The following is a 26,114-nucleotide window of genomic DNA, read 5'->3' as shown; positions in this document are numbered from 1 at the left end:
ATCCGAGGGGTTACAAGATGATCAACAACTTAGAAAAGAACAAAAACATTTTTCAGAAAACGTGCCCCATGCACTGCCCTACCTAATAAAAACAGCTGTCAGATTTCAATGTCATGAATTTCATTAAATGTACATATGTGGAATTGTTATAAAACTATGGCCTTTTAATTTCAAGGAATAGTCCGGATGCCCTATTAGAAAGCAGCTATCAAGACATATGCTGTTTGGTTTTGTGACTATTTACTTAACAGAGGAATTGTTTTTGGCATTTTGATTAAAAAAAAATTCCATTCATTTGCAGATAACAATTCATATTAACCGACCTATCAAAGAAATACGGTACAACGTTCTTGCGGGCTAGGATAAAGGTTTGATATTAAGTTAGTTTATGTGAATAAAGGATAGTTACTGAGATAACGTTAACCTTTCAAAACCAAAATGATGTATTTGAATGGCTAGCTGCAGTTAGCTCGACGGCTAACAAGCAACTAATCAAGTTGCCTGCTAAACGTTTTCCCGGCTCGAATCTTAACTTTAAAATTTAGAAAAACATATTGCGGCTTATAATACTAATGCTGTAGATTTAAAATAACGTTTAGCAGTCAACATACCTTAAAAACGAGAGATTAAAATTAACCACAACGTCTGTTCAAAATAAAGCGCTAACGTTAATGTACCCAAATGACGCTCACTGTGCGACGGTGAGAAGTTGAAAGACCCCACAGTGACTAACCTTGTAGATGCCAAACGCTGAGTATTACTACAGACAGAGACGTTTGATTTTTTTCGCTGAAACTGCGTATTATTTGGTGGTAGTAACGATATTTACACATCAAACAGGTAGGTAACTAAGTTATGATCTGAAAACTAATGTCTACCGATGTGGCAGTTGAATATAACGATAGCTAACAGTGGCGAAGTTGATCTCACTTGCTAGAGTGACATACTCCCGTTAATTGTGTGCTAGCACACATTTTCAATCCGTATGGACACGCAAGCCCATTTTAAGGTTTGAATTTTGTCGCCTCACCACAGACTCAAATCACAATACTTAACCTTCTCAAATTAATTGACTGATCTTTTAAAACAAGGGCTAACACGGGACAACAACGTAATTTATTTCAGTCTCCGTTATACCTAATATGGTAATTATGCTAATGTCCAATAAAAAAAAAAAAAAACAGCAGTTATATGTATATTGTGTTTAAAAGTGATAATGTCAAGATTTCTACTAGTCTATCTGCCCCCTAAAGTACAGTGCTGATGCTTGTTTTCTTCACACAAAGATGTCGTGTTTTGGTGGGGATCCCAACTTCTGCCCAGAATGTGGGAATGTTGTTCCTCTCCCAGGAATACAGGACACAATCCGTTGCCCCCGCTGCTCCTTCTGCATCCCTGTGGCAGGTACCAGCTGTCTGGTCCTCTTTCGCTCTCTTAACGCTCTCAACGGCAGACATTAAGGGAAAAACTTGGCTGTATAGTAGCACGGAAATCTCCCATAGTACACTAGTCTGACCAATTTTGAAATGTATCTATAAGGGGAACATGTTCTTCTTCACAAATCACATGTAAGACACTGGTGGTCTGGCTCCTAGAGGCCTTCTGTAGACTTTCAGCTACATTCCATTTGAATCATAGGAGCGGAGCCGCTGACATTTAGAGGGTCAGTTCAACAATTTACAACAAAAAAACATGTTTCTACTTCCGTCTAGTGGTGTATGTGCATGCATTAAAAAAAATCAACAGTAGAGTGTCTTTCCATAAACAATGTCCCTGTTGCACTAAATAATCTACACACCTCATTGTCCACTTTCAATGGAATAATAGTCTATATGTAAACTGTTGATACCATACATTATTTTTTTTAACTGAACAGATTTTGATGGATTACCCCTTACACATATGAATTTTATTGTCTAGAGTTTTCAGGTCAGGAAATCCACTCTACAGTAATCTTTAACCCTGTGGAGCAGTCGGCACTGGCTCTGGAGGACGAGGAGAACTCTGAACTGAAGGGACCTGTGGTAAGAACATATCGACTGCTTCTCACTGACTGTTGTGTGTGATGTTAACAACTGTACACTGTATAAACGAGGGCATCTCCTTCTCCTAGATTGACAGACGCTGCTCTCGTTGCAATAAAGAGGGCATGGTTTACCACACCAGGCAGATGAGATCTGCAGATGAAGGACAGACTGTCTTCTTCACCTGTATACACTGCAGGTAATCAATTAGTGCTTTTACTTGCACTTAAGTAACCAGATTATAGTCAACTATTTCCAGAAACATGATTTCTTAAATGTCATGTAAAAAACAAACCTGATTTATGTAATTGGGGTCTGGGATTAGAGAAACCTGATTTCCCCAGCTGGATTTCTCATGGATAACACCAATTTCTCTGCCATGTTTACTGGTAAACAGGTTTCGAATTGTTTTTTTATAACTGCGCATGTGCATAACAAACAACTGCAGACAGAGAAAGTAATAGCAGAGTGGCTGGATGAAAAGAGAGATACAGAGTGATGCATCTTTCGATTAAAAATCATTCCATCCAAAATCCAACCGAAACTGAAACTAACTTAAAGTAGCGTCTGGAAGTCTAAATATGTCAGTCTCCACACTTAACATTTGCCTGTTTGTTAAATTCAAACACATTCGTGCTGTGAAGGAAAGCTCTGCTCTGGCTGCCTGTCCTCTCACTGTGCTGTCAGGCTGTTCTGACACAGAAACACACACAGGAAAAGAAAAGTCAGGGCTTTGAGACCAAGACAGCGTCTTCTATCACTACGACTTTAAAATAAGGAAGTCACTTTTTCAAAATAAGGTCAGAGGCAGGGGAGAATCCTGATTACTGACCTGCTGTATGATCAAGACCAAGATTTACAGTAACCTGGTTACTACAGTGCATGTAAACACATTGAAAATGAACACACTGTGTGTTGTAGAACATTTTGTTCTGCCTTGTTATTTTGTAATGATTGTTGGTTTTACAGGTACCAAGAGAAGGAGGACTCCTGAGAGGAAATCTGCTTCACCTTCCCTACTCCTCTCCATGTCTGCTAGTATTGGTGTCAGATGATTGCATGCTTTCTCAAGACATGGATTGTAAATATAAGTCTGAAGAAGCAAATAGCAAAATGGGAATTTACCACTGGTTTATCTAATGAGGCTGTGCACTGCAGAGCATTTCAGTGACTGTTCTTTCCTGACTTATTAGCATTCACTTTTTGAATAAAGTTTGAATAAATAATCTCCATCCAGTTTCTGAGTTCACACAGTTTTCATGGAAAGTGTAGCTCAGTTGTAATTGATTGGTGTGAAATACAGTTGAAAGCTGTATAAAAAAGCTTGTAAGAGGACCCTAAGTTAACTTTTTTTTTTTGTTAAACTACAGTTTCCAAGAAGAGTGAGCTTTAATACAAAGATTTTTCACTTTAGGTATAGAATGAACAACTGAAGTTGTTTATTAAAAACTGAAGGTGTTTATTAGCTATAAAAAGTTATAAAACTGCATGAATTGATTTGTTTGTTTGTTTGTTTTGGGGCCTCTTGGGACATCAAACAAGCTCTAAACAAAACACTGACACATTATCAGCTAAGAAAGTTTTTATGGTAAATGCGTTAGCTAACAGTTCTTTATTTAAACACCTGACAGAAATAGAGCCTCATTATTTGGAGTCATTATTTTTCCACCTGATGATTGTATTTCCAATAATCACTCTTAGCTCTGTTGTTGTTCTCTACCAACTCCTGAGAAAAATATCTGTCTCTTTAGCTGCTAAATGCTCCACTATGTTCACCGACTGGTCTCTGCCTGTGTCTTGTCTGCTGTTTGCTGTTGAGCAGGTAGTGGACAGTGGGTTTATCAGATTTTTTTATTGAAAACAGCTGCTGCTGCTGGAAACATAGTTGGTTAGAGCTGAGTTTGTGATCAGTCAAAACAATCAGCTGAAAGAGGCTGAAGAGCTGAGTAGAGCTGAAAGGAACTGCAAAGTTGGTGATATTTCTCTTTGGGTTTGTCACTACACATTCACATTACACATGTTCATGTGATCAGTTGTTTACATAAAATTATTAATTGGAGTGGCTTTAAAGCCATAAGGTGAAGGATTTGAAAATCTTTGATTTTTGATTCCCACCCAGTGATAGACAGCAATCTACTCTGCTAAACCCTGCTGCTGATTTTTGTAGAAGACTATTAATATTTGTTTGATGTGGAGTATGTATTTTCTTAAGGTTTACAATTTCTATGTAATATTCTCTGGAAGTTCACCAAAGCTCCTGAACATGGAATACAAGCCGTACTCATTCACATAACAGTATTAAAAAGCTAGAAGTATTTCCTGGCATGCGCTGGCATGATTTTTGAATGTCCTGATAATCATATGAAACCCATTATCCTTAATGGTTTGGCCAAATTAAAGATGCAGTGGCAGTAAATGCGGGCTGGAAAACCTTTCTGCATTAGACTATATTACTCATGAACTATACACATCATCAGAATATGCAGCACAGGTTTTGCAATTTGAATGGAGTTTGTACAATGTACAAGTGTAAAATATAATGAGTGAATCGGCCATTTTGTAAACTGGATATGGCTTATCAAATCATCTAAGTTGTTTTTATGTCTTTTGTACAATTATTTGTTGAAATACTTAAACATTTGCTTAAAATGAAATAAACAACTAAGGTGATCCAAATGAATTCAGCTTAATCAAATCACAGCTGTTGGATCATGAATGTCCTGTCAAATACGTATGAAGACATCCCAAAGATGTTTACTTTCTCAAATACAGTAAAGATTGGATCAGCTTTGTAGAAAAACCAACAAATCGGTTAAGAACAAAACTCACTTCCACTGGCTGAAATTTAGCACTTTTGACCACAACTGGGGAAACCCAGGCAGTGAAATGACTCACTGTCTGTTTCTCAGTATTCAAAGCTACAGCTGCATTTGCATTCAATGGGCAAAGGGTTTGAGTATTAAAATTTTGGCAGAAAGCCAAAACAAAAGCCCTAGTCTGTATTTTCTTGACTGCTGCTGACTCTTGGAGGTTACACTGAGATACAGTACAGTCAAGAGGTACAATAATCAAAAAGATGTATGCAGTAACTCAGGATCAGCGCTATTTTAAGTGTATAGTTGGTTGTAAGACATGTTGACTGGTGCCCTTGAGGAGAAAAAAATACTGCAAAAATGCCACCACAGTAGAGCAAACATGATAAGTGCTCTTCCAGTGAAGAACCTGAGATATTGTGACCTATAAGATGCCCTTAGGATGGAGTACACTTGGCTATTATAGTAGTAATTATTGTATCCTTTATATTGGCTGACTATCAGGAAAATAAAGCACTCTTGAAAACATTTTGTAGTTGGTGTAACTGACATTATTCTTGTGGACTGGGGTACAGTACTACTTTCTAGCTCGCTCAGCCACAACCCCTTCAGATTGTTCTATTGCGTCAGCTGCATCAGTCGAGTGGTCATTCTCCAAAATGAAGCTGATCAGGACCAAGCTTAGAAACATTGTTGTCCAACGTTGTTCATTGACAGGGACATCCCAACTGACTGTAACAAGGTCATTAAAATTTACAAATAAATGGCAAAAAGAAGGATTCTCCTTTCATTTCACCAATCTTTTTTCTCACTTGTCTGACAATTCTGTAAAAAACAGCAAATTCTCAAAATGTTAATAGATCTGTGTTTTTACTATAGATGTTTTTGAGAAATAAACATTTAAAACATTACCCATTCCTGTACTTGCAAAATAAATGTTTAAAAAGTTGTTTAATCCTTTTTAATACAAAGGTTTTGCTTTCCTTATATTCTGAATCACCCTATAACATTTTTATCAAACATGCATCGTTGTTCTCTGCTGATGGGGACCTATTGACTCTATCAGGTGCCCTTTGTAATTTTTCACTCCTGCCTGTCACAGTGTAGGCCATGACTCCAGTTTTTCCCCTTATGTTCCTAGTGTTTCCCTCTGTCCCTGTCTTCTCCTGTCTCTGTGTGTGTGTGTGTGTGTGTGTGTGTGTGTGTGTGTGTGTGTGTGTGTGTGTGTGTGTGTGTGTGTGTGTGTGTGTGTGTGTGTGTGTGTGTGTGTGTGTGTGTGTGTGTGTGTCTGGGGCATGGCGCTCCCCCCTCTTCCTTTCTCCCTCTCTCCTTCTCTCTCAACCACCTGGTGCCAATCAGCTAGCACACCTGCAGTCCATCAGCTCATCAAGCTTTCAGTATATAATCCCCCCGGCCCTACAGCTGCTGTTTGCCATATTGTTGTACTCTCTAGTTCAGTAGAGTACACTCAGGCTGCTTAGAACTAAACAATCTCAGTCTTGCTCCAGTGCTCTTTTTTTGTGTTAACGTTTGTGTCTCTGTATCCAGGACCACTACTCGCCGCTTGCCTGCCAGCCTTCTGTGTGCGACACTCCAGACCTCCAACTTGCCTTCCCTGCCATCAGACCTCTCTTGTATTGTCATTACAAGAGATCAAACAGGCCATTTGGAAATCAGGATTAACCATACCATGAAAAGATCAAGCTTGATGCACTATGTTAGAGCATGTTTTTGATGCTGCATTAAAGGTTTCCCTGGAATCTCATAATACAGGATGCCAGCTTCTGATATAATATGGAAAGAATTAATTAGGATTACAAGATTAGATGATTGTTTTTCAGTTCATCCAGTGATGATAGTGGGTAGAGGTTTGTCATTTGCTTTTCAAAATGTTATTACTCCTTTCATTCTGTGCTATGCTTTATAATATTTACGCATCTATTGATCTAGATGCAGTGGTGATGTTTGTAAGGATTAAACAGTAATCTAAATTAGAGGGAGAAAGTACAAATAAAAAAAGTAAACCCCCAGTAGCAGCACCCTTATGCTGTACTGTTCATTACATTCTCCCAAAAATGTTGAATATCTCTGCAGACTGGATGCAGCTTCAAATGGGCTGGACTTGAAATCAGCAGAGAAAGAGAAATGAAAGTGTCCATGAGAGGTCATGGTCGAGCACTCATGTGGACCATTTCGACAACAGTAGGCAACACTAGCCAAGTGGTAAAAATGTACTCAAGCAGATACAGTTTTGTGTGTATCATGTAAATAAAGATGATAGCAGTTACGTAACGGTCCTACCATTATGCAGTGAAATGAAAAACACATTTCAAGTTGTAATCCTTTGTACTTGTGTTAAAAGTTCACTTATTTCTTGTTACAGGAATATTTAAAAAAAAGTAAGTCAGTTTTGCATCAGGAAAAAATATGGAACAACAACATAAAAAATTACAATAAATAAAGAAAAAAAATTAAAATTGGGCATGGAATTTTTTAACTTAGCATTTAGCTTTTTGTCATTACAATTTTGAATCAACTAGTGCAGTGCCCTTCAAGCTGGAGCATGACCTTTGATGATGTCATCAGTGAGAAGTGCAGTTTACTATAAACGGAGGGTTAGGGTTGGGGTCTCAACATCCGCTCATCGAAAAAAAACTTCAAACTGTACTTCCTTGGGTCCTCAGCAATACACACACCAAGTTTGAAGCTTATCAGACTAGTGGTTGTCTAGAAAATCTAAGGACAGACAGACACATGGACATAAAAAAGACATAGGTTTCTCCATTTATGAGTAGGATAAATAAAATGAATAAACCTCAGGTCCCTAACTTACAGAGAAGGTCTTGGGGCCTTGCATGCCTGAGTAAACTCATTTCAATCATCCAGGCAGTAATCACAATTGCACTCACTTGGACAGAAATAACTGTAGATGCAAAATAAATTATGGACTAACAAGAGGTAAAACCTTCACTCAACTTCACCACAGTACATTAACTTTAATTGTTAAGCTTCTGGCTAGTGCCCATCATAGGAAGCAGAAGTAAAAATACCATCCATTACCCCAAAGGATTTGATTAAATTCTTCGAAGTGAAACCAGTACTTCTGGGTTCTGGTTTGGAAGTAAAAAAACCTAATTCAAAATCCACACACAGATCACACAGACACACAGAGATCACACACAGACCCCTTACTGTAAGGAATGATTCATTGTTTATTTCTAGCATAGCAAATAGTGTCCAGCTTGTCCAATCTCTATTGGCAGTTACCATAGCAACCAGGAGTCTCCAGTGAGTAGCCATAATACACTACAGCCATAACATTCCTCAGGGTCATAATTTACACACATCTTCTCTGAGAAGGACACGTTTCAGAGTTACATACAACGTGACTTAGGTAAACGCGATTTAATGTTTTGTATTTGGTACCCGATAGAATCTTCACATATGTATGGATTTGAAATGGTTCCATGAAGAATAACCTTATTTGGACATATACTGTGTAAAGCATGACATGGGATATTGTTAAATACAGTTTATCAGGAAGGAATCCTTCAAATTTGTGGTGGTATTACACAAATGTTAACAACTTGTTAACATTCGTTTTATTCATCTCTTTTGTCCTTGACGCATCAAGCTTCAATAAATGCTTCTGCTTAAGCCATCTGAAGATCTCCTGAAAGTTTCTTTCTTCAACTCACAAGATTTCCATCACATTTTGGCATTCACGGCAGCATCCCAACAGAACAAAAATGGTAAGTGCAAATTTTTCTTTGCTTTTGCCTTGCCATGTCTCTGTTTGACGGGATCATAAATAATCTGTATGTTTTCTGCAATTTGGCTGTGAACATCATATTGAATTAAAATTTATAAGTTTGAATTGAGAAAAAAGAGAGTCAAGTGAGTTTAAGTGTGGCTTGACTCAATGTGGTTTTAATCTTATGCAGATTATAAATAATTTAAATGTATTAAGTTACATGTTGATGTTAGTGATTGACTACAAAATTTGAAAGAAAAAGACTACGGTGTGTGGTTTTAACCCCCACAGCACCACCGAAAAGGTGGTTGTTGCCACAGCAATTTTGGATTGCACCCGCAACACATAAGACGTACAGTGAGGTTACACCACTGGAAAGATGTTCCGAGTCTTTTTTCCATGATTGGTGGTGAGTCTGCATCTATTGGAAAAATTGGGTTCTATTGTGCTTTGATAGCCTCAGAAGCTGAGGCGATGTTTGGTAGAGTGTACACGCTGCCAAAATACTTTCTGAATTTTTGTCTCATAGTCTCAAATGGCCACCACTGATGTAGTAGTATAACACAATAAAAGGTAATGGAGACCTTTTGATGTCGGCATGGTGTTTATTGATGTGTATGTTTGCATCTTTAATGTTTGAATGTTTAATAGTTTAATGTGTGGATGTTGCAAATATGGGTATTAATCAGTCCACAGCAGTGGTTAAAAGGAAGTCTGTAAAAAGTGGCCAAAAGATGCTAAAAGTAAAAATTCAAATTAAAAAGATCCATCTGTCACTGACTGACAGACACAAAATTACAGAATGAAGTTTGCCCAAGAATGCCTGCAGGAATGGTGGGTAGGTTAAGTAGATGTCATTAGGTGTTGCCTTTTACAGTGCTCATGTGTGAGTGTACAAATGGTGACTGGCCATATGAGGAATGTAAATTGCAAATGGCTGATGCAATGAATGAGACAAATGCAGCTTGGGATTTTCATACATGAGAGAGTGTGGAAGGAAATTGGTTCCCAGCGTCAAAGATAGTGAGAGTGTGAAAGATAGTGTGGCATGAGTGTGGGAGTGAATTGCAAGTTTTTTGATGTTGTAGTATCTGAGAATCTGAGAGATAATAGCCTCAGAAGCTGAGGAAAAATGCGTCAACTGTATTGCTGCATATCACATGCCTCTGCTTGAAACTGTTTTTGCAAACTAAAGCTGCAGAAATTACAAAAATGAGAAAGAGCCAACCCAATGATATTGTAGCAAGTGCTAAAGCAATGACATACGTTTCGGCAAAACGCCAAGGTTTTGTTTGCATTTAACTTTAAAGGTAAACAGTGTACTTAACAGTGCTTGTGCCAAGGTTTTGTTTGAAGTCCTGTGGTGTGTGTAGCAGCGGTAAACCGGGATCTGTAAGATTTGCAGTTGCCAGCAGGAAGAACTCTCTTAAAATACAATGATGACCCTTCTGATAGCTTCACCATCAAAGGAAGCTTGTCATTCTGACTTTATCTTATCTCAGCAAAGCACGGTTGTGTGTGGTCACAGGGCCTCTTAGACTAAGCTATAGTTTTGTCTGCCTGAAGTTACATACTTTGTACATATTCTAAAGAGTGGATAGTGTCTCCTGTCCCCACAGAGAGTGATAATCTTGAAGAACATGCCTCCACCTACACTAAGAGAGATGCTTTTGTTTCTGGGGATGGCAAATTAATGCAGACATTGGATTAATTGTCATGCTGCTATTGACTACCACAGGTAAGACCCTATGGTCATGATGTTGCTTCTGTGTGGCTTTTTTTTTTAAACTCGTCTGGCCAAGTGAAGCTTAAATAAACTAAAAATGGATTCAGATATGGAGTTTCAGGAATGACCCAGCTGGTGTCCGTCCAGTCACAGTGTGGGGGGATACATGAGAAGGAAATCAGAAGTGGCTGAGAGGCAAGAAAGCCTGACTATCCACTTCCAGCACATCTTTCATCAGAGCTTGTTTTAGGATATGCACCCAACCCCTCTGCCACCCCATTTGATGCAGGGAGTTATTCAGGTATGACAGTGTTTTTGATTCCGTTTTTCTCCAGGAGCTCTGCTGACAGTCCATATGAAGCAAACAGGCCCTGCAAACTTCAGTGGTCTTATGAGAGGTGGTGGAAGACATGGGAAAAATGGGGAAAACTTCTAACCACTTTAAGTGGCTATATATGACTGTTTATCTTTCTCAGCGAAATTGATGTGAATTCTTTGCCACACTCTTTCTGACTATCCCCAAGGGTGAGAGTTGCACTTACACACTACTCTGTGCTTCCATTACAGCAGTCACCCAGCCAGACCCCCATTGAGACCATGTCTGCCCCCTGACCACCTAAATTAATGAACTCAAAAATAAACAGAAGAGGAGTTGTACACAGAAACCTAATAAAAATTAAGACCACCACTGCAGAAGTACAACAAAATAGGAGAATTAAATGTGGACTCTTAAACATTAGATAGCTCCAATCCAAAGCCGTATTAGTAAATGATCTAATATCAGATCATTATATTGATATATTTAGTCTCACTAAATCCTGGCTGTGTCATGAAGAATATGTTAGCCTAAATTAATCCACACCCCCCAGTCATATCAATACCCACATTCCTTGAGGTACCGGCCAAGGAGGTGGAGTTGCAGCCATTTTTAACTCAAGTCTGTTAATCAACCCTAAACCTAAACTCAGTTATAACTCATTCCAAAGCCTGGTTCTTAGTCTTACACATCCATCATGTAAAACTTTAAAGCCTTTTCTATTTGTTATATTGTACTGTGCCCCTGTCCCATACTCTGAATTTTTATCTGAATTCTCAGAGTTTTTATCAAGTATAGTCCTTAGTACAGATAAATTAATTATAGTAGGTGATTTCAATATTCACATGGACTTTGATAACAGTAGCCTTAGCACTGCATTTATCACATTGTTAGACCCAATTGGCTTCGTTCAGAGTGTCATTAAACCTCAGCCTTGTTCTGATTTATGGCATCGAAATTGAACATTTTTTTTTCACAGAATCCTCTTTTATCTGACCATTATTTAATAACTTTTGAATTCCTGTTACTGGACTACACACTATTAGGCAAAAATGTCTTTTCTAGATATCTATCTGATAGTGCTGTAGCTAAATTTAAGGAAGTGATTCCATCAGCACTTAATTCACTGCCATGTTACAATATAACAGAGGACTCCTATTCTAACTTTTGTCCCTCCCAAATTGATCATCTTGTTGATGGTGCTGCAGGCTCAATGAGAATGACACTCAACTATTTTGCCCCTCTACAAAAGAAGATAATAAAACAAAGGAGGTTGGCTCCATGGTTTAACTCTCAAAACCGCATATTAAAGCAAACAACGTGAAAACTTGAAAGGATATGGCGTTCTACCAAACTGGAAGAATCCCACTTAGCCTGGCATGATAGTCTTAAAACATATAGGAAGGCCCTCTGTAAAGCCAGATCAGCCTATTACTCATCTTTAATCGAGGAAAATAAAAACAACCCTAGGTTTCTTTTCAGCACTGTAGCCAGGCTGACAGAGAGTCATAGCTTCATTGATCCATGTATTCCTATAGCTCTCAGTAGTGACGATTTGATGAGCTTTTTAATGACGAAATTCTAAAAACTAAAAACTATTAGAGACAAATTCACCACCTCCTGCCCTCAACCGACATTGAGTTATCTTCAAGTACAGGAACCTTACAAATAGCTGTAAAACCTGATATATACTTAGACAGTTTTTCTCCAATTGACCTTCGCCAACCTCTCTCTTAGACACCATCCAACTAGGCAGCTTAAGGAAGTTTTAACCTTAGTTAGCACTTCTTTACTAGATATAATCAATGTCTTTCTTAACAGGCTATGTACCGTAGTCCATTAAAACAGCTGTAATTAAACCTCTTCTTAAAAATCCTACTCCTGATCCAGATGTTTTAGCCAACTATAGACCCATATCTAACCTACCCTTTCTATCTAAGATCCTTGAGAAAGCTGTCACCAACCAGTTGTGTGACTTTTTATATAATTATAATTATTTATTTGAGGATTTCGAGTGCATCATAGCACAGAGACAGCACTGGTGAAAGTTACAAATATTCTTCTAACTGCATCAGACAAAGGACTTGTCTCCGTACTTGTCTTGTTAGATCAACTATTCACCTTATGCTTCCTTTGGGCAATATTGTCAGGAAACAGTCCTTCAACTTCCATTGCTATGCAGATGATACGCAATTGTACTTGTCAATGAAGCCCAATGAAACCAGTTCAAGCTTCAAACTTCAAGCTTGCCTTAAAGACATAAAGACCTGATTGAAAACTGGAGTTATTGTACTTGGCCCACAACACCTCAGAAACACATTATCTAATGATATACTTACACTAGATGGCATTGCCCTGGCCTCCAGCACCACTTTTAGGAATCTTGGAGTTCTCTTTAATCAGAATATGTCCTTTAAATCCCACATAGAACAAACTTCATGGACTGCCTCTTTTCACCTACATAACATTGTAAAAATCAGGCACATCCTGCCTCAAAAAGATGCAGAAAAACCAGTCCATGCTTTTGTTACTTCTAGGCTGGATTATTGCAACTCCTTATTATCAGGCTGTCCCAACAAATCTTTAAATACTCTCCAGCTGATCTAGAATGCTGCAGTACTGACAGGAACTAAGAAAAGAGATCATATTTCTCCTGTGTTAGCTTCTCTGCAAGGGCTCCCTGTAAAATGCAGAATAGAATTTAAAAACCTCCTCCTCAGATACAGAGCACCCCCTGCGTTCCCAGAATGCAGGCATACTTGTGTTTTCTAGAGTCTCCAAAAGTAAAATGGGAGGCTTTCAGACATCAGGCTCCTCTCCTGTGTAACCATTCTCCAGTTTAGGTCCAGGTGGCAGACACCATCTCCATCTTTAAAAGTAGGCTTAAAACCTTCCTTTTTGTTAAGGCTAGTAGTTAGGGCTGGCTGAGGCTTGGCTTGAACCATCACCTAGTTATGCTGCTATAGGCCTAGACTGCCAGGGGACTTCCCATGATGCACCTAGCTCCTCTTTCCTCCTCTCCCTTTCCATCTGTACACATTCATATTCTATCAATGCTCATTACTAACTTGACTTCTTCTCTGTCCCGTAGTTTTGTGCTTTTTCATCTCTCTCCTCTCTCTTCCAGTCACTTTCTGCAGGTATTTCTTCGCCTGATGCTGCAGAGTCTGGATTTGTTACTGCAAACCACCTACTGCCCCAGTTATCCTGCTCAACACCCACTGCTTCAAATATTATGATTATCATTATTATTGTTATATTTAGTTTTATTAGTACTATTATTAGCCCTATTATTTAATTTCTAGTTTTATTAGTAGTCTCATCATTATTATTATTATACATCTTTATGTTGTACGTGTATTGTGTTATGTTCTCTTTTCTCCCCCCCCTATCTATCTAAACCCAGCCGGTCGAGGCAGACGGCTGCCCACCATGAGCCGGGTTCTGTTCAAGGTTTCTACCTGTTAAAGGGGAGTTTTTCCTTGCTGTTGTCACCAAGTGCTTGTTCATGGGGGAATATTGGGTCTATGTAAATATAACTATAAAGAGAACAGTCTAGACCTGCTCTGTAGGAAAAGTGCCCTGAGATAACCTCTGTTATGATTTGGCGCTATATATATAAAAATATATATATATTGTATTATATATATATATATATATATATAATGAATAAATTGAATAGTGGTGTCTCTGCTGGCATTTTCTGGAAAGCTTGGCAGACCGAGCAACCTTGTACAATTTCTTCAATTTCACCATCACAGCCTGGCCACCAGAGGTAGCTGCGGGTGAGTGCCTTCATGGAACAGATACCTGGATGCTAATCATGAAGGTCTTCCAGTAATCTGCCAATAAACTTGGGATGTAATTAGTCGTTGACCCCAGAAAATGCAGCCTTGTTCTGGTGACATTTCCAGTCTGCATATGAAGTAAGGCCTCAATACTTCGGCCTGTGTGTACTTAGGCCATCCATTCATGGCATAGCTCTACACCTTGCTGATTAAGGGATCTTTCAAAGTAGCTCTCTCAATGTCTTTGGCACACACTGGCACACTCCTCTGCAGGTTAGAAGTAGAAATACTCTCTCTTCTGCATCATCCTTTGCATGATCAGCTGATTTCCTGTATTCATTTTCATAGTTGTATGCAATGAGAATGACAGCCCAAGGGACGATGCTAGTCTATAATACAACTGCTGTGGTGATGTGTTATCGAGATATTGTTGTCATAGAAACAAAACCCACTTGCAGTGTTTTTTTGATGAAGCACAGGGATAAAGCTCCCCCGGGGCCCTGCCAGTGGTTTTTTGCCAGAGAAAAACGCTATATTGACACACGCCGTAATACTGCAAAAGCTGGTACTTCTGATTTTGGCCCCATTATGGCCAACAATGGCTTGTGATCTATGAGGAATGTGAATTTTCTCCTGTACAGATATTTCTTGAATTTCTCAACTCCAAAGATGATAGCCAGTACCTCTTTATCAATTTGGGCATACTTTCTTTTGGACTAATATCCTGGATGCAGAACCCAAAAGTCATTCCTCATTATTTTCATTGAAATGAGAAATTACAGCACCCACTCCATAAGGTGATGTGTCACATGCAATTTTTAGTGGTAGGCACGTGTTATAGTGTACTAACACCTTGTGAGTGTTAATAGTCAAAAAATTTCTCTAACTCCTTATGTAACTGTAGCTGCTGACTCCATGTTTCTCCAGACGTATGAACAACTCATCAAGCCTTTTCAGTGCTCCTCCTCATCGGAAAAACAATGATGAGAATATTATCCATAAATTATGTCACACAGTCCAGCCCTTGAAGAATCTGGTCCATAACAGACTGAAAATTGCAGGAACACAGGAAACACTACAGCTGAGGTGGTGATACTTGTGAGTGTTAATGGTCAAATATTTATCTGACTCTTCATCTAACTGCAGCTGCTGGTAGGCATTAGAAAAGTAAAGTTTACTGAATGATGTTCCTCCTGCTAAGTAGCAAACTAATTTGTAGTATTGAGTAGTGGGAATGTCTCTTTTTCGATACATTGATTAACACTGACCTTATCAACCTTGGGCACGGTGACTATGGGAAATGCCCACTCACTTTTCTCAATGTTTGGAATCAATTTTACCTTCTCCAACCTATCCAGCTCCTTTTCTGCAGCGTCCTTGAGTGCATAAGAAACTGGGCGGGCTTTACAGAAGATTGGTGTTGTATCAGGTTTTGTTGGTATTTTGGCTTTGAACCCTTGAATGCAGCCTTGGTCCTCAGCGATCACCCCCTGGTGGCGCTTTATCACCTTTTGGACTCCTGGGTTCCAATGTGCCTAGGTAAGCACTCTGTGTACTGTGAAAATTTATTTCCAGTTCAGCTTTAACTTCTTTAGCATGTCCCAGCCAATCAGAGCAGGTCTGTTTCCCTTAACAATGACCAGTGTTTGAATGACTTGCTATGTCTCATACTGTAATGGTATCATTATGTATTCTTGCAGGGATCCTTTGATCTGATGATTTCAGCTTTACCCTGAAGGGTGGTTAACCTGAATTTGTGCTCTCGTCCCTCATATTTTGTGCATATACCAATTATAACATGCTCTATCCAGTGCTATGATTGTTTTTAGGGTAGACTTTGTCATACATGGACAATGTGCACCAGTTTTTTCATTTTTTAATGCCTCATAAATCAGAAATTCAAATTCAATCACTCACTATAAGTACTATACCATGAGTATTATATATAAAAATTTAAAAGATCTGATGTGGTTCAGTGTAAAGATATATTGGTCTCCAAAGCACAAAATAATTTTTCTACTAAAATTTTCAGTAATATATAACTTACAACTGTAGGCCAACCATTTTAGAAGTTAAATATATCTAATAGTAAAATGTAATAATAATACTTAAAATGTGAAGCATGTAGTATGAATAGTTAAAAAGTAATGACTTATGGAACTTATGGAACTTTTTAACAACACTTAAATAAGTGTTGCTAAAAATTTCAAAGTTCCACGACCCCTTATTTAAAGCCTCTATATATCAGAAACTAAAGATACAAGCTGACATACTAGTTGTTGGGTACAATGACATAATTTACATTAAGTATGAAGCAAATCCATGGTGGTCAGTCAGGAGGCCTCTGTTGATTAATAAACAGTGACAGGGGCCCAACAGGGGCCCAGGAATTCAGGGGTACACACAATTGAGGTTTTTTTTTACATCAATATACACAGCATTGAGATTCTCTCGATTAAATAAAGCATTAAACAGCTAAAATGCTTTACCTGTCCATTCTGTATATCTGGATATAAGGAACAACAAAATGAAACATGGTGGCAGCTGTCTCAACTATCAGAGGAAAGCAGAACAGTGAGTTAGCGGAAATCTGCAACTAGCTTGCTAGCGAACTTGACAGGCTAATCGAAAACGTGAGAGAAGAAGGGCAACTTGCGACCGATGCTGTTACAAGATGGATGGCTTGAAGCCTCCACCAAGATTCATCATCTTCGTCTTGCTGGGTTGATTCATGCAAGGAGTTTCAGGAGATCTACAACACGAATGCACATGCTCTCATATTCTCAACACCGAAATGGTTACATTTTTTTTCATCATGCATAGAAGGACACTCTTTGCAGTGCATTCCAAATGAACTGATGAAAAAGCTGACTGAAAAAAAGGACATTGTTGTGATGAGAAATCATGAAAAGAACAATTCAGAAAAGAATGGAAAGACTGAACAACATGTCTTTCCAAAGCTCATCCAGACAAAAAGAAAAGTGGATCCCATTGATGTACACTAGATGACTGTCATGTTGCCTATTCAAAGTTCTATGGTAATATTAAATGTTGGTAGTACATGTGCTATGTTTAGTTTGTACAACTTTTGTCAGAAGTCATGAAAGTTCAATACATTTTTAATATCCCATTGGTTGAGACTTCCAGAATTATGGTGTTTCACTAATTAATAATTTAGTAGTAACTCTGACTGTAAAATGTGGGATGTTAGCTATCCTCAGGATCAGAGTGAGCGAAAAACTTGCAGAATTAGTGATTACAATGAAAATTAAAATGATGACTTCCATCACCTTGTACTCTTTTTGAACAGAAACACACTAGCAACAAAACCTATATTAGCGACACGTGATGTTCAACAAACTAAAGTATCCAGATCAAATGCAGGTATCCACCTAATGACTGATTATGCATGCGAGCAAAATCCTAGCAATTGTTAGATATGTCAAAACATGCCAAAAATCAATGCATTCCCCAATGTTTAATCCAATTCCATTCACCAAGTCTGACTACAGTCTGTTAAATTAGAATGATATAGCTTCTAGAATTAAAGAAGGGGCTGATGATTGCTACACCCCAACCTACCTAATGAATTCAGTCCTAAAAGTATGTAAGTATTGCTAAATACACAACAACAACAACAAATACCTCCCAACACGACTAAGTTTGATTTGAGAACAGAGTTCAAGTAACTTTGGCCCAAACCAATTTTTCCAATCCTCCGTGAGACGTGAGTGTATGTCAACCCCACAGCCCTTCGGTCTACACTCAACCGTGGTTTGGTGCTATATCCATACGATCAGTTAAAGTAAAAGAAAAATGTTCATTGCAATTAGTGAGTAAACAAACATCATTGTGTGACTGTTCAGTCTATATACCCCCTGTATCAGTGCATGAATTACAGAATGTTTTGTGTTTCAAAGGAGATGGTAAAGGACAGGAGGAATTGTAATACAATTGTAAATATAATACAGTAGTCGCAATATCCCTAAAACAGTTATCACTACCAGATAGAGTGTATCTAGTCTGCGGTGACAGAGCCTCTAATTGCATTCCTTATGATGTATCACATGGTACATACTATTTAGCTATCTCTTGATCATGAAGGTAGATTCTGCTGAAATAGCAGCATTCTATCCTCCATTACTTTCAATCAGGATGAAAATCACACCAATACAGCAAATAGCCAGTGTCCTTCTGCCTTGTACTGGAGTTCTGCCAGGAATTCCAGTCCTAAGGGTGTAGAGAATAACCTTGGTGTTTCAAGTAGAGCTGCATTAGCTGAGTGTAAGGACTTGCAGGAAGTCAAAACTGTAGCTTTACAGAACTGTATGGCGCTTCATCACCAATTAGCATCCTGGGGGGAACATGTACAGTCACTGGTACCAAATGCTGTTCCCACAACGCAACAGCTGAAGTTATGGATATTGTTCATGTCACAGCAACGGGTGTCAAAGTTCTGTTTGTTCTGGACCAAAATCCACATACAAGAGACAGGTGATGCAATGCAGTTGCTTTAACAAGAATAAACAGGCTTACAGGTGGTAGTGGTGAACAAGTTGCCAGTCAGGAATATAGGAACAGAAAAAAACATGTAGCAGGTACTCGGGAAAACACCACACCAAACAAAAGCAGGCAACAGGAAAAGACATGCACAAGGAACACAACGAGGAACAAAGCAGACAAACTGACAAAGACTAAATATACAAGGAAGGCAAGAGTAATTGGGAACAAGTGAAACTAACTGGGGTTGGGGCAGGCAATCACAAAGGTGGGAAACACACAAGGGCAGGGAGTAAAACAGCCAACAGACACACAAGGTAAGTAGTTTCAAAAAAACCGGAAATAATAACAGAGTTCAGGCAGGAAGTCCCAACGAGGGGCAGGACATGACAACAGCTGTCAAGAAGCTTCATAATAATCATGGGAATTTCTCAAATGTATTTGGGGCTTGGGGGACCGGCTTGGTTAAATTCTTAATTACTGTCAGTAATTAAGAATTGTGTTATTGCTCCTCTTAGTTCTCCTGTGTTTCTGTCTGGTAACTATTAAAATGGTTATTTGCAAAACATCCACTGCTGCGATTTTGGAAGAATGGATTCCACCAGGTTCTAGCTCTGATGAAATGATAAATAAAGAAGAGTATGTTTGAAAACACGACCTGATAAAGAACCAGAGAGACTGATAGGGATTCACCTGTATGCTTTTAAACATGTGAGCTAAGAGATATTATGAGTTTTACCATGCTGCTACCTCCGCGTTTTTTTGTTTCATTCTCATTATTCAGGTTGCCTTGCTAATACAATTATTCTTTGCTAATAATAATTTATTTCACCTTATGTTTTAGTAAAAAAAAAAAAAAGGAAAACAAATCTGTTTTGTATATTGTTTGTTTTTATCTTAGTAGTATTTTAGTCTCTAGCTGTGTTCACTGTACAAATATTTTCTAATCATATGCATAGTGGTATTTATAAGGTATTGACTATTTGATTGATTTGGTATTCATTGAATTTTGATAATTTTTGATTTTTGATTTTTGATTTAATTTCTTATTTGTTTTTATTTCTTTTGTTGTTATATATATATATATATATATATATATATATATATATGATTTTCAATATATTATTATGGTTGTTGTTTTTAATAATTTCATTTAATCGCTTCAATCAGAGAATTATCTTAGTTATCTTAATTGGCTGGCCACAGGGTCTTTTACTAGTCATGGAGATATTTGGCCTGCGACTACCCCTTTGATGCATACACGTGATCTAGTAAAGCTATTACAACTGTAGTTAGATGTGTTTTGATTTACTGGTGAGATGCCAGTGCATCATGGAGGATCTCAAATTGACTCACTGATTCAAAATATAACACTTTTCATTATTGGATTTTGTTGTTTGTTGTTTATTTAATTGATTATTGAACATTATAGATTGTAATTGATTGAAGTGTGTGTTACTTCTGCCCTGATGGTTTCCGTGACCTGACTCATGGGTTAGTTAGTGTTGATCTCACAATCAAATAGGGAAGATCTGTGAATTAATTTTTCCTTTTTAAGTGTTTAGTTGTCTTTAGTTCTATAGGTAATATTTGGCCATATTTCTCCACAGGTCACACACAGGTCCCCTTACTCTAAGCAGTTGTTCATTGTTCATTTCTAAAATAGCTGATAGTGTCCAGCTGGCCCAATAACCAATGGCAGTTACCATAGCAACCAAGGTCAAGCACAGAAACTCAGAGATAGGACAAGACAGAGTCTCCAGTGAATAGCCATAACACCCCATAACCATAACACGCATCAGGGTCGGCTTGGTAATAATTGCTCATCTATTTTTTGTTAAATGAATCAAGCTTCAATAAATATTTCTGCTAAAGCCATCTGAAGATCTCGTGAAAGCTTCTTCCTTCAGCTCACAAGATTTCTTAAAAATCTTATGAAACGGTCAGTGACTGCCTCTGAGTTTCTTACCCTCACACCCTTGTGATCAAATATAAAAATGCAACAGTGTAATCAACCTGGATCAATGCAAAAACAAAATTTATAAGTGATTACAGTCAGCTAAAAAAATACAATAATTACTATTACATATTAATTTTCTGTGTAATTTTAGCAAAACATTCTACTAATTGACATAAGATAAACTACATGATATTAGCAAAGTAGCTGTAATAATTAAGCTGGACCCCCATGACCAAAAAACATTTAAGAAATCCCACAAACTAAATCCATGTTTAACGTGTAGCCCTTTTGCCGCATCCTGAACCATGTCCATAACTTCTGTTGTGGCTGTGTTTCATAGATACTTCCACTTCTGTTTTAAAACTACTTTGCACTAATTCTTAGTTCTGTTCTGTTCCTACTCTGTGGGAACACAAAGAAACATTTTTTCTATTTCATGAACCGAGACAGTGGGTAAATAGTACACAGCCATGTTTGTTTACTATCTAATGACACTAAACAATTTTGTACCTTCATTTTAACTGATCCTAGGGACATAGCACCAAACCATGATTGAGTGTAAAGCATAACTTCAGCCAATACTGCAGGGGTATATGATTGAGGTACGCATACTCTTTCTTGCGGAGGATTGGAACATTTAGTTTGGGTCAAAGTTACTCGATTACTGTACTCAAATCTTACTTTCACATACATATGTACATAAGTAATATGCAAAAGGGTTGTGAAATTAAGTCCTTTTGGAAGTTATTTCTCATAATTTTTTGTAATGTATTTAGTAATCCCTACATATTGCGATGACTTAACAGAATCTGCTGGGTAGGTTAGGGTGTAACAATCGTCAGCTCCTTCTTCAATCCTAGAAGTGAGATCATTCCAATTACAGTAAATTAATATAATCAGCTTTAGCAAATGGAATTGGATTGAACATTGGGGAATGCATTGATTGCAGCATATTCTGGCATATCCAGCAGTTGCTTAGAATTAGTTTGTTCACATAGTCAATCATTAGGCTGATAGCTGTATTTGCTCTTGGTACTTTAGGTTTAGGTTATTGAACACTACTGGTTTTAGTTGTTAGCTTATCCATAGACAAAAAGAGTTCAAGGCGATGGGAACTGTCATCAACATAGTCAATAATCCTACAATTATTTATCCTGCTCTGCTCTCTTGGATAGCTTACATCCCACAATTTACAAATCAGGGCTATTACTTAATTCTTTAGTGAAACATCATAATTCTGGGGTCTCAGTCAATGGGGTTTGAGGAGTGTACTGAACTTGGCGAAAGTTGTACTAATTCAACTGATTCTGTATCATGTGTATCATTTATCTCTAGCATAGAACCTTGGATAGGCAACATTAAAGTAATCTATTTTATATCCGTCAGTGGGGCATGAAATTGCAATGGAACTGAATTCCCTTTTTTGTCGGATGAGATCTGGAAAGACAAGTTGTTCAGTCTTTTTAATCTTTTCTGAATTGTCTTTCTCATGTTTACTCATCATAACAATGTCCTTTTCTTCAGCTGTTTTCTGCAGCAATTTATTTAGTTCATTTAGGTTATCATGGATGAACTGCAGAGAGTACTGTTACATGTTTGGTGAAACATCTGTAACTGTATTGGTGTTGATATGAGAATATGAGAACACGTACGCTTGTGTTGTTGGTTTCCTGGTTTTCCTTGTACTGTCCCCTGCATGAATTCACCCAGCAGGAGGAAGAAGATGAACCACACTACATTCGCCATCACTTTCACCTCCTTGTAAATGGTTAGGGAGGTGCTGGCCTGCACCTGAATGCATGGATCCACTCTGCTTTGCCTCAACCTTGATGGCTGTTCTGGTTGTCAGCAGCACCAGGAATAATCCTTTCCCCTGGAGAAAGGGATAACCACACCTTCCCCAGAGATTTGATTAGTACAAAATCACCCACTGGAAACGAATAAATAGGCTGCTCTGATGGTTTTGAGAGTATGCTCAACACCTGCAAATGAAACTTTTTCTGTTAGCCTTTTGAAATACTCAGTCATATAATCATCATTCCAAATCAGAGTAGTTTTGTAGTGTGTCAAAGGTATTGCCCTAGTCCACAGGGGAAATACATCAGCAGGACTTAGTCCTTTAGTTGCATTGGGTGTACTTTGAACGCTTCTACCCATTTAAAGAACAAATCTACAATTCCCAACAAAAATGTATAACCTTGACAAATTGGTATATGTACAAAATCTATTTGCATATTTACAAAGTAACCTAATGGCGGTTCCAAATGGTCATGCTTTACTGAGCTGTCTTTTCTTCTAGTTTGCTGACATGTCTGTCATCTGTTCACTAGTGTTTTGGAGATTTGTGTGATACCTGGTGCAAACCATTGTGAACAAATCTTTTCATTTATCCCCCCTTTTCCTACATGTGTGGACCCATGTGCCAAATGTGCTAGCACACGTACGAAATTTTACACAGACTTTTATTGTTCTGTTATTAAAGACAAAATTTTTCTATTTTCAATGGCAAGTCTTTTATATACTTAACTGTCCTGTCCCTCAAGACAGGTAAATTATCCAGCTGTCTCAACAGGTGTGAGCAGTACCCACAACTAAAGTTCCATGCAAGATGCTACATTGAAAGGTTTCATTCTTCTTCATTCTGAAAAGTCTTTTTTTTCTTTTAAAACATCCATGGCTGAGTTCAAAATTTTATGTTAAAATAAACTTCTCATCCCCTCTCAAACACAATTAATGATGATTTGTCGTCACTACGCTTCATAATCACATCTGTTAGAGATTTAAATTAATTCCTTCCCAGTTATCCACCACTGCATAGCCAGCAAGGTGCTTGTTATCCGATGGTCTAGAAGCTGAACCGTCAGTGTGGAGAATCATGTAAGAATTTTGTATTGGTGTCTGGCCTTGGGGACGTGTTTGTCTCAATAGTAGCATAAAATAATGCTCAATTTCTTTATCAGTCAAAGGAGGAAGAGTGATTCTATTCAAGGGAGGTGAGCCCTTCAAAGAAATGTGGGGACTGGAAAGAATGATCGCCTCGTAGCCTGAGCAGCAAGGGCTGCTGTCAAATGCTGAGCAGCAAAGGTGTTCAAAATCTGCAACACTAAATGGGGGACATGAACAACATAGTCATGAGCCAGTACAATGGGTTAAGATTTATCAATCATTATAGCAACAATGGCTAACGATCTAAGACAACCTGGCATACCAGGGACTCCCGGCAAAAGTCAAGACAATGGCACGAAACAAGTCGGCAAAGTGACCCATGTTCCTGTACCAGGATGCCTATATCAGAGCCATATTTCTCATGTACAGCTGATGAATTTCAATAAGATCATGCTTCAGACCATCAAAGTCTTTGTACATATCCTCTTTACATTGTAAGGTGGGAGGAGCAGATTAGGCAGTGGAGTCCATAGCAGCATAATCATAAAACAATATCTGCAGCAATTTGCCATCCCCAGAAAATGAGAGCATCTTTTTCTTAGTCTTAGGTGGAGGTGTGTTGATCAAAAGTTTCACTCTCTGTGGTGAAGGGAGACATTGTTTACTCTTCAGAATGTGTATCAAGTATATCACTTCAGGCAAACAATACTGTAGCTTAGCCAAAAAAGATTTTTGAACAAACTTTGACCAGCCAGTCTTTGCAGGACGACTTTAAATCTTCCAGATCACCTTCTACCATCGCTGTGTATTCAAGTATATCGTTTATCTTTAAATGTAAATGCAAACAGATACTGACTATCTGGATACAAAGGAACTGAAAAACAAATACCGATCACAAATCAATGGCTGTGTAGTAATTGGGGCTAGAATAATATTAGCATGTTGCCCAATTGGACATGTTGGTGTTACAAAGTTATTACAATAATGTTATTACTGAACCAATCATCATTCATCTGGATGGCCTGGTTTTGGAATAGGTAAAATAGGAGTGTTGCATGGACTAGTCGTTTCAATCAACACACTTTGATTTAGCTGAAATTGAATCACACCTTCAATTTCAGGTATTCCTTTTTTTTTGATGCAACTGGTATTATTTAACTGTAGGCAGCTACAGTAACTTGCCGATATGAGTCATTGACCTTGAACAGTTTGCTCTGTGTATCAGACAACTGAATTGGTAAAGAACACCTCTGTGGACCCACAAACAAAGTGTGTTCACACTTCAGCCACTCTTGTGTATTCAAAAATGTATTAGCCAATTGCTTGTAATCATCTGAAGGATTATATGCTGGTGTACAATAACAGTGCAGGACAGGCCTCATAGCAGGCATCAATGATGCAAATGTTGGTGATGTTTTAGCATCATTGTTCAATGTTTGACACAGTGAAAGTATGTAACATATCAAAATTTGCCAATGTCCAGCAGTACAAACAGTTAATGGTGGGTTGTAGAAAGTGAACTGCCTGTAAAGCACACTGTCATCAGGAATGGTTAGAGACAATGCATCTGACAGACAATGAATAATTGCATGTAGTTTGCTTAACAAATCTCGAACAACCAAATGTTTTGGCTTTACTCAGAGATAAGGAAAGAATGTTTCTCTCTGAACCGTTCACTGTTACAGTAACAGTATTTTTACATTGGCTCTGCAATAGGAATGCCTGAGACTCTTACAGTAGTAGTAAAATTAGAAGTTGGTGTACATACTTGCTCATTAGCTTAACTGCTGAAACAGTAGCTCCATTATCTACCAGAATTTCACAGCAGTACCATTAACCTAAACTTGCATAGTTGAATCTTCAGAGGGACAAGTAGAAAGCCGAATTGTTGCTGCTTGTTATTGCTTTTATTATTAGGATACTGTCGGCCCACTTTTGATACTTGTTGTCAATGTCTTGGTTACATAATGTGTTTAGGACTAACAAAATATCTGCTTTGGTAAAAAAAACATGGTTTCTATGTAAACCCATTATTGCACACTTTTGTACTTATGTCCAAACTGTGATTCTACCTTTCACATTACTTTTTGCACATTTGACTTTGCACATTTTCTATTCAATTACTGTGTATTTATTACTATTACATAGTAGTTTTTGTAGTTGTTTTACTTTTTACTTATTTATTTCCTCTTTCCTAACTTAGTGTAACAAAGCAATTTCTCTGCAGCAATCATTAAAGTTTTTCTGATTCTGATTCAGATTATTTATTGTTCTCCAATTCATGCACTACCAATCAGCAACAGATAATTTTTTAGGCTGCGCCATTGTGTGGATTTACATTTTGTAG

At 38.0% G+C, this 26,114-nt stretch overlaps 2 protein-coding genes across 4 annotated transcripts in view; both read left to right on the top strand.

Annotated features, from left to right (window-relative positions):
• The first annotated feature begins 665 nt into the window (after positions 1-665).
• On the top strand, positions 666-3,250 carry polr1h (RNA polymerase I subunit H). Its single transcript, XM_040122711.1, has 5 exons — positions 666-840; positions 1,287-1,404; positions 1,921-2,024; positions 2,114-2,223; positions 2,994-3,250. Exons 2-5 carry the CDS (start codon positions 1,287-1,289, stop codon positions 3,016-3,018), a joined length of 357 nt encoding a protein of 118 aa, XP_039978645.1. The 5' UTR covers positions 666-840; the 3' UTR covers positions 3,019-3,250.
• A 4,928-nt stretch (positions 3,251-8,178) lies between these two features.
• gtf2h4 (general transcription factor IIH, polypeptide 4) overlaps positions 8,179-26,114 on the top strand; it is a 47,886-nt gene continuing 29,950 nt past the window's right edge. The window contains exons 1-2 of one of the 3 annotated variants that reach the window (XM_040121676.1): positions 8,180-8,231; positions 8,472-8,589. In XM_040121676.1, the coding sequence (XP_039977610.1) occupies positions 8,481-8,589 (109 nt within the window). In that variant the 5' untranslated portion in view covers positions 8,180-8,231; positions 8,472-8,480. Of the gene's footprint in view, positions 8,590-26,114 lie in introns of all 3 variants that reach the window. The other 2 variants (XM_040121678.1, XM_040121675.1) reach the window with 2 other exon arrangements.

Source organism: Xiphias gladius, chromosome 24, assembly GCF_016859285.1.
Source record: "Xiphias gladius isolate SHS-SW01 ecotype Sanya breed wild chromosome 24, ASM1685928v1, whole genome shotgun sequence".
NCBI lineage: Eukaryota > Metazoa > Chordata > Actinopteri > Istiophoriformes > Xiphiidae > Xiphias > Xiphias gladius.
The sequence above is the reverse complement of the archived record's forward strand: the minus strand, read 5'-3'. Positions and strand labels throughout refer to the sequence as shown.

What these genes read in the sequence shown, in the direction of transcription:
- polr1h (XM_040122711.1), top strand. Translation starts at nt 1,287, where the DNA reads ATGTCGTGTTTTGGTGGGGATCCCAACTTCTGCCCAGAATGTGGGAAT. An exon ending in CTGAACTGAAGGGACCTGTG is followed by an intron (nt 2,025 to 2,113) that starts GTAAGAACATAT and finishes TCCTTCTCCTAG; the next exon opens with ATTGACAGACGCTGCTCTCG. An exon ending in TTCACCTGTATACACTGCAG is followed by an intron (nt 2,224 to 2,993) that starts GTAATCAATTAG and finishes TTGGTTTTACAG; the next exon opens with GTACCAAGAGAAGGAGGACT.